The 14,419-nt window shown below is 42.6% G+C and overlaps 1 protein-coding gene across 1 annotated transcript; it reads left to right on the forward strand.

Moving 5' to 3' along the window:
- The first annotated feature begins 8,458 nt into the window (after positions 1-8,458).
- On the forward strand, positions 8,459-11,336 carry LOC123066518 (nascent polypeptide-associated complex subunit alpha-like protein 1). The gene is made up of 4 exons (XM_044489579.1): positions 8,459-8,597; positions 9,495-9,582; positions 10,539-10,654; positions 10,750-11,336. Exons 1-4 carry the CDS (start codon positions 8,547-8,549, stop codon positions 11,083-11,085), a joined length of 591 nt encoding a protein of 196 aa, XP_044345514.1. The 5' UTR covers positions 8,459-8,546; the 3' UTR covers positions 11,086-11,336.
- The last annotated feature ends 3,083 nt before the right edge of the window (positions 11,337-14,419 follow it).

Genomic DNA, 14,419 nt, shown 5'->3' on the forward strand with positions numbered 1-14,419 from the left:
CGTCTCCTTGTATGCAACCCAACGTTGCTCGGAGTTCACACGCATTGTCTTCCAACGGATGTGCATTCCTAAACCAACATTATGCCTTCCCTCGAACTCAACAACGTCACTTGGGTCCATCCAATTCAAATCTTTCCTCACTTGTTTCAAAAGCTCCGCATAGCTAGGACTACTCTCAAACACCATGTCAAGCTCATCCGGGTTCGTCTCAACATTGCCTTTCAAAAAGGCCTCTTTATCCACATGATGAACATAAACACATATTCTCCCCATCCCTACAATAATCAAAAACACACATATATCAAGTAAATACTTAAGAAAAATATTTGCACACATATCACATATATATGAATTAATAACCCTAACCCCCACATAACAATAACCACAACCCTAACACCAACATAACCCTAACACCAACATCAAACACACATAACCCTAACCCTAGCATACTATGGAAGCCTAAACAACCCAAATTAGCAAAGAAATATAACATCATTCAACACAAATTTCCAAATCCTATCAAAATCTAGGGTTTCCCCAAACTAGCAAGATTTGAGCAAATGTGACAATTCCTATGGATGAAAACGAGGCGATCGGAGGAGATTACCTTATGGGAGGGGTTGGCTTCGAAATCCACGGTCAAATACTCCGGATTTGCAAGATTTGAGAAGGATTTGAGAGGGGGGAGAGGGGAAGAGAGGAGGGCCGCAAGTCTAAGGGTTTGGGTCGGGTGGGGGTGTGTGGGGTGGGGGTGGGAGGGAAGAGAGAGTGGGGCCAGCCCAAGTGGAACACAGACTGTGCAGCGCCCAAGAGCTAGGCACTGCATATTACAGGTGTGTGGCGCCTAGCTCTTAGGCGCTGCACAGGTGCGTGTGGGGCCGCAACTGGACCAGGGCTGCCACGATGGCAGGATGTGCGACGCCTAAGGGAAGGGCGCTGCACAGTAGGGTGCGGCGCCCGACTGTCGGGCGCCACACCAAAGGGTCAACAGAGTGAAATTTTTTCGTGACCAGGTCAGTTTGTGATTTGATTTCTGCCTGAGGTCAGATATGTGATTTCTGCCGCATATCGCCCCATCCCAATCTCAACCGCAGCCACCCGCTGCGCTTCCATTCTCTATAGGACCCACCCCACGGATTATGTTGAAAAGGACGTGCTGTGACAAATACATGCTGGTTTGAAACCCGGCTATGTTTATTTATTATTTTTAAAGTTCAATAAATAAAAAATCATGATATTTTATTTTCCGCAATTTTAAAAATGGGTGACTTTGATAAACCTCACATACATATGGAAAAGATCATCAATTTTTTTTAAACCTGGAAAGTTGAAAAACTTAATGAATTCAAAAAATCATCTCAAATTCGAAAAAGTACATCAATATGAGAAATAGTTCATGGATTTGAAAAAAGTTCATGAATTTTAGAAAATTTCATGGATTTCAGTTTTTTTAATTTTCAAAAAGTTATGATTTCAAAAAATATCCCGAATTTGAGAAATGTTCATGGATTTAAGATTTTTTTTGTAAATTTTGAAAATTTCATATATCTTATAAAAATTTCATTGTGTTTGAATAAGGTTAAAATTTGAAAAAAGTTCACGATTTTTAGAACTATTAACACCAGAAAGTTCATTGGGTTCTCCTCCCACCACACCCGAGTTCAGTGTTGACTGGCTCATAGCAGAAGGATTGCCATTCAGCATAGTAGTATTCTTAGAGTTTAAGTTATGCACATTTTATCTCACACCTCCAATTTGCCTTCATTAGGTGGTTGTCCTTGTTAAGGGCAGCGTTCCAGCGTGAGCTCTCATACTCAGATTAGATGTGCTTCTATTGAGATCACCCCCGTCACCTCTATTATAGTCATCAGGCTTCAATCCTCTCCCAAAGCCTGTTGCAAAAGTTGCTCCACCCCTACCTCTAGCATTGCCTTGGCCAAACCCTCGACAACTGCCTCGACTTCCTGCTACATGAGCAAGCATGAAATCTCCCCATTCAAGTTTGGCTATATCATGCGCTCTCATGCCACACTATTCATGCCAATGACCAATCAAATCACAGGGGCCACAAAAAATAAGGAGCTTCTTATATTTCACCTGATACCACACCTTCTCCCCCCTTTAGTGATGGATACACATATTTTCTATTCACATCCAATTTAATTCAAATCTGAACAAAAGCACCAAGATTTTTGCCGATAGCGGCAATTGGACTTCTTGGATCTCACTCGTGTTCCTCACTAGTAGAAAAGGGGGCAATGGTCCAGGCCGGGTCAGCCAATTAGTCCCGGTTCAATCCAAAACCGGGACCAATGGGGGCATTGGACCTGGTTCGTGAGCCCCGGGGGCCGGCCGGGCCACGTGGGCCATTGGTCCCGGTTCGTCTGGACCTATTGGTTCCGGTTGGTGGGACGAACCGGGATTAATGCGCCTCGCTCCTGGCCCACCACCATTGGTCCCGGTTGGTGGCTTGAACCGGGACCAAAGGCAGCCCTTTAGTCCCGGTTCATACCACCAATCGGGACTAAAGGGCTGGTCCTCGTTGCGGCCAGAGTTTAGTCCCACCTCGCCAACCGAAGGGGGCTCACACCGGTTTATAAGCCCCTCCCTCTCTGCCTTGTTGAGCTACTCTCAAAGTGAAAAAAGATGCCCTTATACAGGAAATTTGACCTAAATTCATATTGAATTTCTCTGAAGTTAGTAGAAATTTATTATGAATTTAGGTCTAATTTTCTCTATAAGCGCATCTATGCTCATTTCTGAGTAGTTTTTTATATAGTTTTCTTTTCTTTTCTGCTATATTTATTTTTTCTTTTTATTTCTGAGTTGTAATAAGTCATTAAAAATAAGCATCTATGCTCATTTTTTAGTTAAGTTAATCACAACTATTTTTTCTTCTATTTATTTCTGAATTGTAATAAGTCATTAAAAATAAGCATCTATGCTCCTTTTTTTAGTAAAGTTAATCACAACTATTTTTGCTTCTTTTTTTCTTAGTAGTTTTTTATATAGTTTTTTTCTTTTCTGCTATATTTATTTTTTTCTTTTTATTTCTGAGTTGTAATAAGTCGTTAAAAATAAGCATCTATGCTCATTTTTTAGTTAAGTTAATCACAACTATTTTTTCTTCTATTTATTTCTGAATTGTAATAAGTCATTAAAAATAAGCATCTATGCTCATTTTTTTAGTAAAGTTAATCACAACTATTTTTGCTTCTATTTATTTCTGAGTAGTTTTTTATATAGTTTTTTTCTTTTCTGCTATATTTTTTTTCTTTTTATTTCTGAGTTGTAATAAGTCATTAAAAATAAGCATCTATGCTCATTTTTTAGTTAAATTAATCACAATTATTTTTTCTTCTATTTATTTCTTAATTGTAATAAGTCATTAAAAATAAGCATCTATGCTCATTTTTTTAGTAAAGTTAATCACAACTATTTTTGCTTTTATTTATTTCTAAGTAGTTTTTTATATAGTTTTTTTTCTTTTCTGCTATATTTATTTTTTTCTTTTTATTTCTGAGTTGTAATAAGTCATTAAAAATAAGCATCTATGCTCATTTTTTAGTTAAGTTAATCACAACTATTTTTTCTTCTATTTATTTCTTAATTGTAATAAGTCATTAAAAATAAGCATCTATGCTCATTTTTTTAGTAAAGTTAATGACAACTATTTTTGCTTCTATTTATTTCTGAGTAGTTTTTTATATAGTTTTTTTTCTTTTCTGCTATATTTATTTTTTTCTTTTTATTCTGAGTTGTAATAAGTCATTAAAAATAAGCATCTATGCTCATTTTTTAGTTAAGTTAATCACAACTATTAAAAATAAGTCATTAAAAATAAAAAAGAGGCGCAATGCTCGTTAATTTGCTTCAAGCCTTTCGGAATAGTGTCAACTGCACTGCACATAGCTCTGTGCAGTCTACCCTATTCCTCAAGGCTTGAAGCTAACAAACATGCAGGTGAGCATTGAGCCTCTTCTTCATCGTCTCTGCACTCAAGGCTTATAAACAGCTGCGAGTGCCTCTCGCTTGGCGAGGTGGGACTAAAAAAACAGCTGCAGAAAGAATCCACTAAAAAACAGTTGCAGAAAATAAAAATTAGACTGGTCCATTGGTACCGGTTGGTGGCGGCAACTGGTACCAATGCCACTCTTTGGTACCGGTTGGTGCCACCAACCGGTACCAATGCCAGTCTTTTGTCCCGGTTGGGGCCACCAACCGGGACCAATGGTCCTCAAACCGGGACAAAAGGCAGGCATTGGTACCGGTTTGCCGTTCGAATCGGGACCAAAGCCTTTGGTATATAAGTAGCGCTGCCGCCCCGCCCCGAGTTCGATCTCTCCCGACGCCGCGCGCCGTCCCCTGCCGCCACCCTCGCCGTCGCTGCCCCGCCCCGACGCCGTTCCGCCCCGCCCCGCCCGACGCCGTCGCCGTCCCGCCCCGACGCTGTCCCCTGCTGCACCGACGCGCGCCGTCGCCGCCCCGCCCCGCTGTCATCGCCTCCCGCCCTGCCGCCCCGACGTCGTCGCCGCCCCGCCCCGACGTCGCCGCCCGCCCTGCTGCACCTCGCCGTCGCCGTCGCCGGCCGTGAGCAACTTTATTTTATTTTTTTTAGATTTTTTTGTTAGTTCATAGATTTATTTGTTAGATTAGATTTGTAGTAATTTAGATATGTAGTTCATATTGTGTAATTTAGATTGTGTAATTAATTTGTTCATATTACGTTAGATTTTTTTTAGTTTTGTTTGTTAGTTCATAGATTTATTTGTTAGATTAGATATGGTGTAATTTAGATATGTATAGTTCATATTGTGTAATTTAGATTGTGTAATTAATTTGTTCATATTATGTTAGATTTTTTTTTTCTGTTAGTACATTTTTTTGTTAGATTTTGTTAGATTTTTTATGATTTCTGTCAGATTTTGTTAGATTTTTTTAAATTTTTTTGTAGTTCATAGATTTTTTTGTTGGATGTGTAGTAATTTAGATGTGCAGTTCATAGATTTTTTATCATATATATGCAAAGATCAAATATGTCAAATTTTTATGATTTTTTTTCTGTTCATAGAATCTTTATGATTTTTTTCTGTTGTAATTTTGTTTATAGAATTTTAATGATTTTTTTGTTCATAGTATGTATTTAGAAAAATGAAAAAAAATAAGAAGAGAAAGTGTTTAATATAATTAGTTAGAAAAATACTAGTTTATTTTTAGTAAGTACTACTTTATTTTATTTATAGTAAGTGCTTCATATATAGTTGAACTAGCTAGTTGATTTAATAAACTACTTTATTTTACTATATATAGAAGTAGTTTTTTTTTAGTAAGTACTACTTTATTTATTTATAGTAAGTGTTTAGTAGTTGAACTAGCTAGTTGATTTAATTAATAAAACTACTTTATTTAACTATATATAGAAGTAGTTCCCGCATCGACGTCGGCGATGCCTATCCCGCATCCTCCTCGTAGTCGACTCGGCGGTGGAGGCTTGCTTGATCAGGGCCATGTTCGGGACTGGGCTCCGCCAGGCTGGTATTGGGAGGTGCTACCTTCCGGGGGATGTAGGTTGGTGAGGAGGCAGCCCATTGTTGACCCGATCCTTGTTTGGTGGCGGTCGCGTGGGCCAGTGACGGTGCCGAGGCTTCCGGACACCGCAGAGCTGGTACGTCACCATGTCAGCGAGGAGGACGAGCACGTCCGTCGCTACATGGTTGCATTGGAGGGCAGGTTCGACAATACCTGGCAGGTTCTTCAGGGATCTCACTGGAGCTATGATCCTGTGATGGTTCCTTATCTTTGGGTGTCCACCGCCCGCGTCGATACCCGTCGGGCGCTACGGTTCTAGTTGTATTAGTGATGCTATATTAGTGATAATATTCGATGATGTACGGACACCAAGAGATGATGCACTTTTGCTTATAATTATTGAATGCATGCTAATTTGAATACTACTTTATTTTATGATTTTCTTTTGCTTATTTTATGATTTGGTTTTGCTTATTGAATGCTCATATTGGATAAGTTCTCCTTCATTCCCGTGTGCTAGACAATTTGATGTAATAATGCACTCAGGAATGAAAGGAGGAGCTACGTACATCACCGATAGTCAACCCGTGATTAATAATCTAGTTTAATATTTGAATTATGAACATAGGCCGGAAATGTCGTACTCGGACGACGAAAACCGCCCGGGGGAGTGCGACTGGTGCCACGACGACCGAGGTATCTGCGACAGGTTCATTGAGCTAGACGAAGATCGTCGCTTCAGCATTAAGCTCGAGGAGACCTTCGATGTTCATACGGTACGCAACCGACGACAATAGTTTTTTTTCGTAATTACTCATGACTTCAATTATTTTAATCATGGCAATATTTTTCATCTTTTCTAATTCGACTAGCTTATCCCATGCTTTGCAAGACGCTATGTCTTGGAGAGGATGGGTTTTGAAGACCATGAAAGTTTCGAAACCAAATTTTTTTTCCTAAGTACCCATCATGGTGTGGATTTTCAAGTAAAGTTGTGCAATGCTCAGAGTGTAACCCATTTTGGTTGCAAAAATTGGGAAGCACTTTGCAAGATGTATGGTCTTGATGAGGGTATGCTTGTCACCATGGATCTTGGTGATCCTACAATCGAGCAAGAGAGACCTTCGATTTGGGTCCTTGTGGATACACCTCCAATTCTTCCCCCATGTGAGCTTAACATAGTTATTAAGTAATTTATATTGTTTATTTCAAAATAGTTGACAACTTATCTCCATTGAAAGCTTATTTTCATTCTTCAAAGAATGTGCGGAAGATGGTAGACAGAACCTACTACACCGAAGGCTCCGAATTAACTTATCAGGAGAAAACTCATCTGGTCGCATTTTGTACTGATCTTGAGAATTACAATATGTACAATCAAACTCCTCAACATTATGGTCAATACGTGCCACTAATGCACGTGTTGAACTACGGCAACTACCATGGAGATACCATGGTAAGATTTTTTTACTATTACGACATCCGTGATCTTTTTGCACACTTCTAAAACTAGTACATCATTGCTAACTACGAAGATATTACTATGTTTTTCAACAGATAATCCCGAATGATTGTGTGCCTCATTTGATGTATACGCATGGTAGCCTTCATGTTTTGAACATACAACCAAGTCGTCCTACGAATCTCAACTGTCCATACTGGGTTTCTAAAAGAAGTGGAGACATAACAATCAAAGAATGGAAAAAATGTATGGACAGTCGTAAGGAGCTTCTTGGAAGCAACAAGCAGCGAAGGGCAAGAATTGGAGACAGGATGATCGCCATTCTTGATAATGGAGAGTCAGGGTCTATATTGTTTTATGCTATTTTACCTTAAGGGTGTTTAGGTCCTACCTGATACTGATGATCATGTGCTAAGAACAATTATGTAGGGTTGGGTTCGATGACTATGAGGATGATGATCGTATGACTTATTATTAATAACGAGTAGAAGTTGTATGATGATGCATGATTAGTAGGACTTGTTATTATATATGATGATGTATGATGCGAGTATGCATGAGTTATTATATATCTGCGGGTGAAATGAACATAGCAGTAGCATTGGTAACCAAGGACGAAGATATAAGAGAGAACACTTCTCTCTATTAGCTAGCTAATAACAACCTAAATATAACCCCCAAAACCCCTAAATCATGCACTTTAAAAAAAACCTCAACTCCAGCCAGCTACTGACGCGTGGAAGCCTTTTGATCCCGGTTTATGTCACCAACCGGTCCGTGTTCCAATAGTCACCTAGGCATCCAAACTGAATTGTGAGCAATTTTGGTGTTATTAGACGCCAACAGACTTCCCTCGCAGGGTTCCACGCATTACTCATATCAGAATGAAGTGAAAACATACTAAACCCTTTGGTGGTATGAACCCTAGCTATTGCCAAGCAATTGGTATGGACATCTGGTATCTCTACTTCATCCTCAGAGAGGAAAACCACCCCCTTCATCTTCATGCAGCGCTAGACATTGTAGCGGATCGCCAACATCTTCCTTCCTTGTTCGTGCACCATGGTCGGCCTTCCACGAAGGTCCCATGGACACCGACGCAGGAGAGTCTAGTGGGGAGCGGCAGGAGAAAATCACTAGGACTCCACGAGCAATCGTTGCCAACAAACTCATGGTGGCTAGCGCCACAGGACGATAGGCGAAACCCGGTTTAGTTGTCAGCAGAAATATTGACTATGTTTTGTTTCCTAAAACTGCTTATTTCAAGAAACGTTTCCTAAAACGGAAGGGTTACTACAATGCAATTACTAGATTGCAAGATGGGCCAAGAAAACGGGTGTGAACATTTCTTTCCAAATCATTTGTGGAGGCCCAGGGCCGAACAGCACTTTCCAGGCCCAGTGTAGACCCACGCGACCACCACACAAGTGAAGCGGGTCTCTCTCTTCCCTTCCTCCTCCCGTCGCAGTCTCTCCTCTGCTCTCCCGCTCCCTCCTAGCTAGGCTAGGGTTTTACTTTCCCCTCCGACAAGGTTTCACCGGAGACGCGTGCCACCATGACTGCCGCCGAGCTGCTCCGCTCCCAGCTCGAGGAGCACAACATCGAGGTGACCCTTCCCCCTCCCCCTCTCCGATTTGGTGCCCTGTTCAACTGAAAAATCATCGCCTCACACTTTTAAAGAAAATAAAAAATGTTCGCCGCTCTTGCTTGTTCGGCCCCTGGATCGGCATGTTCCCTTGCGGTGGCGGTGGTGAATCTATAGCGCTAGATCTCGTCTGTCGATTTCGCCTAGGTCGCAGAGCTCTCTCTGGGTGGATAACTCTGTATCTGTAACCTCCACCTGAGGGTGTGGTAGCGTGTACGGGATTCATGCTCGCTTGTTCAGCTGGGACTTTAATTTTCAGGCCCGAAATCTGATCTTTCTGGTCCCAACCATTGTGGTTCTTCACTTGTTTTCCAGTTTTCCTAATTACGTGCAGTTTGTGGTTCCCTTTCATAGCAATCTCCAGTGTTGCAAACTGAAATGCTACTGCTTTGTCTTGTGGATACAAATCTGAAACGAATTTTGAGCAAGCATAGATAGATGAAAGCATCCACCTTTGGTGATTGCTAGATAAGAAATCTGAAACGGGGCCTTGCTTGTTTGTAATTAGCTTTGGAAGTCGGTTAGTAACCCAAGTATCTTGTGTGTATGCTTAATTGCTTATATGCTTTACGGCATATTTCCTGTACTAACAATATAATATAAATGTGTGAACATACCTTCTGTGATCAATGCAGACAACAGTTCCTTGTAATGTACACACTCTTCCTTTCTTTTGCTTTTGGAGTGCCATTTCCTTTTATCTTGTGCTGATGCTACTTAGTATGTACTCACATCTTCATGCTGGAAAGATAACTCTGTTTCCCCTCCTCTGCATATCCCCTGTTCAGAGGCAGCGCTGTTTAGTGTTTAATACTTATGACCATCAAGTAACATGATATTTGGAATGCATGCTCTCAGGAAGATGAGCCTATCCTTGAGGATGATGATGACGACCATCAAGACGATAACGAGGATGAGGATGAAATGGATGACGATGATGTTGAGGGTATGCTGAAATTCTGCAGTTCCTTCTATTCAGTTCAAGTACCACTTAGTTACAGATAAGCCTATTTCTTATTGTAATGCTGCCTAGTTCTAACATAAATTTAGACATCTGAAGTTAATGCCCACACCAAAATTCGAAATTAAACGTTGCTTATTCAACCACTGAATCAATGGATTATTTTGTTTCTGTTAGTCTTAATGTTGGCATTTTCATAATTCAGAAATTGTTATCTGATCTGTTCCTCAATGATACAAACTCTATATTTACCTATTTTGGTTCACTTTGACCTGTTTTTTATTTGAAGATTAGGAACCGACCAGTTTGTTTCTGTTCTAATGTTTTGTTCTTTACGAACCATTGATATGCCTTTGTGGTCTATATTCTCACCTTTTTGGAACTGTATCATATTTACTCATTCCTCAATTATTCAGCACTGCTTATTTACAGAATATATAGTTTCTTGAGTACTTCCTGCCATTTGTATATAATATTCCCCTCTGTAAGGTGGCACCTTGTTTCAATTTCAACTTGCATTAACATATACATGAATGTTCAGCTATACCATTTAGTTTGATAGGAACAAATCCTGAATGTAAAATCTTGGTTTTGCAAGTATAATTTTGGTAGGTGAATCATTTCAATGCATTTAGTATGAACTGATGCTGGGATTTCCATTGTATGAATAGCTAATTCTTTGTACCTTACCCAAAGTGCCAAAACTAAGATCTTACTCAAAATTCCAAAATCGACAATGGATACCAAGAATACATGATTGCAGTCACAGATTCTGTTCAATCGTGCTTGTGAAAAGTTCAAGTGTTGTATGAATGTTACACTTTCCATTTCCAACGGTTACCGATAATAATTCACAAAGTCAACTATGTTAGTTGTAAAATTCTGGGGTTATGCAAAAATTTGAAAATCTGACATTATGCGCCTGTGCTTTCTGGCACTAGGAGGTGATGCTAGTGGAAGATCTAGGAGTGAGAAGAAGTGCAGGAAAGCCATGGAGAGGCTTGGCATGAAGGCCATTACTGGTGTGAGCCGTGTAACTATCAAGCAGAGCAAGACCGTGAGCATCTTAACCACTTCAGCCATTGTTCCCTGTAGCATAATTACATGCTGGTGGTTGTCGCATTTTCGTAACATCTCTCAATACTATTGCAGGCTACGTTTGTCCTCTCCAAGCCAGACGTCTTCAAGAGCTCGCACTCAGAAACCTATGTCATGTTCGGGGTGGTCAAGATGGAGGACATGGACGCTAAGCTGCTGACAGAAGCGGCGGGGCAGTTCAAGGCGCCGGGACCGGGCAGCGTCATCTCAAAGGGTGAGCCGTCCGTGGCAGCAGCCCAGGACGACGAGGAGGTCGACGAGACGGGCGTTGACAACAAGGATGTTGAGGTCGTGATGGTGCAGGCCTCTGTGTCGAGGTCCAGGGCTGTGAAGGCGCTCAAGGCTGCAGATGGTGACATTGTCAGCGCCATCGTGGAGTTGACTAACTAGGTGATGATAGGTGGGGGGTCACTAATCAGTCTTAGTCATGTCATCTTGAATGTTGCAGTTGCGGAATTGGAGGCTGTATGTCTATTCAAACAGGTTTTTGAGGCGTTTTAACATCTGAGGACCAGCAAACTGCTTGCTCTTATGCGGAATTCTGAATCTGCTGTGCCAAATTTTGATACAAATGCATGTCACTCGGGTTTCAGACATTGTGATCCCAACTATGGCCATTTTGAGATTTTGAGAAAACTTAAGTTGCTCTGTTCCTGTCTGTTCCTGTCCCTTCGTTGCTCTGTTCCTGTCTGTTCGTCTCGCCTCCAGCGCCGGCCCCCAAGGCAGATCTTCACCACGAGTCTGCAGGTGTCTACGCTGCCTTCCCTCCTAGGAAATACTATTTCGCAGCCTGCCTCTACGTTCCATGTGTTTCTTGGAGGCAATGCTTTCCCATATGTCTCCCATTCGTATTTCATAATGGATTGCATCAATCCAACCTACGGTTTATTGACAGAATAGCCTAATGCTATGTTTCTTCTTTGTAGCCTATCTTTTACATTTTTCTTCCCTGCTAGGTTGTAAATCTTGTCCATGGCTCAATTAAACACCAAAAGTGATATCAATATACCATCTAGCACAATATAGAAAATCTCAACATCACGCTGCTTCAATTTGATGGTTTCTGCGTAGGAAAGCAGAGAAATTCGTGTGGCACCAAGGAGCTGTGGTGGGTCTGGCAGCAGTACAATGCTAGTTGGGTCAATCTTGCGGTTAGCATTCCCTGTAGGATGGAAAGCCTGGATATGAATCTTTCTTCGTGTCATCCTGAACTGGATGTTTAATTCGTGTTTTTAGTTCAAACTACTGGCATGTAGTGTTCCTAGGCATTTTGAATTCTTGGAGGCGACGACAACGCGTGTGCTTTGTTTCCTTCTTGGAGGCGTCGCTTTTGGAGAATCCCGTTTGTAGTACTGGTGTTGTCTTTGGTGGTGGTTGGAGTGCTACTGTTGCAAGTGGTTCATCACCGTGACGGGGTCTTTTTTTTTCTTCTCTTTTTTATTTTATTTCTTGGCTGTGTGCATCCCTGATGTCTTTGGACATCTTGTTGGTGTAGAACCTGGGTGTATTTGGTATCGTCGCGATATTAATATATTCCCTTTATTGAAAAATGTCATGTTCCTAGGCATTTTGAATTCTAGGTGATTTGTTCCTTTCGAGAAGCGTTGCAAAGAGAGGATTTTTGGATGAGGTGATTTCCCCCCCCCCCACCTACCTCCCTCTCCACCGTCGTTGTTGCGCCTCCCCCGAGCCTATCCACCTCCCCTTTCACCACTGGACTGGATGACAACACCTGCCGCCGGGGTGCTCAGATCCGTCGCCTTCAGCCGACGACAAGGGTGGCGTTGCCGTTGCTGCTTCCGTCTCCTCCAGTTGATGCGAACTCATCGGAGGCGTACCTGGAGATGGAGCGTGTGGTGCGGGAATGATTCCCGGACCGCTCGATGTGGTCGGAGATCTTCGAGAGCATCCTGCAACACGCCAGGTTTGACGAATACGCGAGATTCACCGGCGCCGATGGCGCATCGAATGTGGAGTTCCTCTTCTGGGTGATCCAGGAGGCGGACTCGCCAGATCCGGCGCAGGCTGCGCGGTGGAGGGAATTCCGATCCAACCCTCCTCGCCTCAACATCGCAAGGCCGCGCATGGAGGCGATATCCAGGATTCCCCTCGGGTGCTTCCGCCCGGGGTCCTTCCTCCTCGCCGGCCTTAGCGACCGTCGATGGTACTGGTCGGGGCTTGCACGGTGGACGTCTGCGTCCTGGAGGCCTCCACCGAGTTCACAAGGGAGGCAGGCACGACATCGAGCTCCCACCTTGGCTTGGCGACCAAGGTATGATTCCGGGTATCATCTCTGTCAATTCTCTGAGATGTTTGCATGAATTTCATGCACGCCGCTGATTTGGTACGGCAAAAATACTTGATCCAGTTGATGTTCATAGCACTAGTTTACGTTATTCGGGGGTTTCCCTTTCAGTTGACAGTTTGACGGTGAATAATCGAGAGAAAGAGGATTTGAGGGTTCTCCCTCTTGGTAATTTGATATCAAAAAATAATGTGATGGTTGATGGTAAGGATAAATCATGTGAGGTTGACGGTGGAAGATTTGCCCACTCTAGTTTGAATTCAAAATTAGAGGAAAAGCTAGGAGCATGTGCTTCAGGAAAATGTGACCAAAAGCAGAGAGGCCCCATTCCTGCTCCGTAGATCTGCGAGCCATCCATTCGTGGATGTGTGGTGGTGAGGAAAGCAAATTCTGGTAGTGCGTCTTCCCATCCTAGTCATGACCTAGAATATATAGAGGAGCACTATGGCCAGTTGTGGTCGACTCCTTCCCCTCCCCGCCGCCACAGTAACCCTAACCCTTTCCTCCCAAAACCTTTTCCTACTACGTTCTGGGTGAGGAAGGATTTGCTTGCTGCTGGGAATTTTACTAGGGCTGATTGTCATCCTGCTGTGGTGAGATCTTTTGATCCTCCTCCCAAACTGATCTGTTTGCCGTGCGAGGGTATTGGCTCGGGTTCCAGATTGTTTGCTGAGGCTGTTAAGGGAGGAGTAGTGATGGCTGATAGGCGTCCTTCTGGATCAAGCTCAGGGGCTGCCTCTCAACGGGGGGGGGGGAGGGGGTGTGGTCAGCGCGCTTCGACCCCTCAACACCGGCAAGGTGCTGCCACTGCTGGTAAAGATCCTGCTCCTGTGCAGAAAACTAAGTCTACTGCATCTACTGCTTCCTCTTCTCAAATCCCTGCTCCAGTGGTTGTTACTGAGGTAGAACAGATGCTTGATCCTAGATATAAGGAGATGATTTGCTTTAATTGTGGGGGCCCTGGCCACTATGTGGGGAACTTGTTTCATTTGCCAACAAAATCATAATGTTAATAATTGTGCTGCTTGGGCTAAGATTCAACCTTCAGCTACTTTTTTTTGGAAGTGGAGCTAGTGGTCTTGGTTTTTACCATGTGGAGGTTCCTGCTGCTACTGAGACCAAGTGGTTGAATTATCAGAATTGTGCTATGGTGAATATCATCAAGGGAGAGGTTCAAAAAACTGACCTTCATGGCCTATTGTCTGCTGTTTTCTGCAAGAATAGGCAATGGCCATGGCAAGTGAGAGAGTTGTCAAGCTAGACTTTCTTAGTCAGGTTCCCACCATGGAAAATTGCTGAGGATTTGATTGAGTTCCTAGCCTTTGATCTGCCTAAAGATGGTGTAAATGTGAATGTGACTGAATGGAAGGGAGCATGTGATCCTTTTGGAGAACTGGTTGAAGCCTGGGTATTGATTGA

The sequence above is a fragment of the Triticum aestivum genome, chromosome 3B, assembly GCF_018294505.1.
Source record: "Triticum aestivum cultivar Chinese Spring chromosome 3B, IWGSC CS RefSeq v2.1, whole genome shotgun sequence".
Classification (NCBI taxonomy): Eukaryota; Viridiplantae; Streptophyta; class Magnoliopsida; order Poales; family Poaceae; genus Triticum; species Triticum aestivum.

What these genes read in the sequence shown, in the direction of transcription:
- LOC123066518 (XM_044489579.1), top strand. Translation starts at nt 8,547, where the DNA reads ATGACTGCCGCCGAGCTGCTCCGCTCCCAGCTCGAGGAGCACAACATC. An exon ending in TCGAGGAGCACAACATCGAG is followed by an intron (nt 8,598 to 9,494) that starts GTGACCCTTCCC and finishes GCATGCTCTCAG; the next exon opens with GAAGATGAGCCTATCCTTGA. An exon ending in CTATCAAGCAGAGCAAGACC is followed by an intron (nt 10,655 to 10,749) that starts GTGAGCATCTTA and finishes ATACTATTGCAG; the next exon opens with GCTACGTTTGTCCTCTCCAA.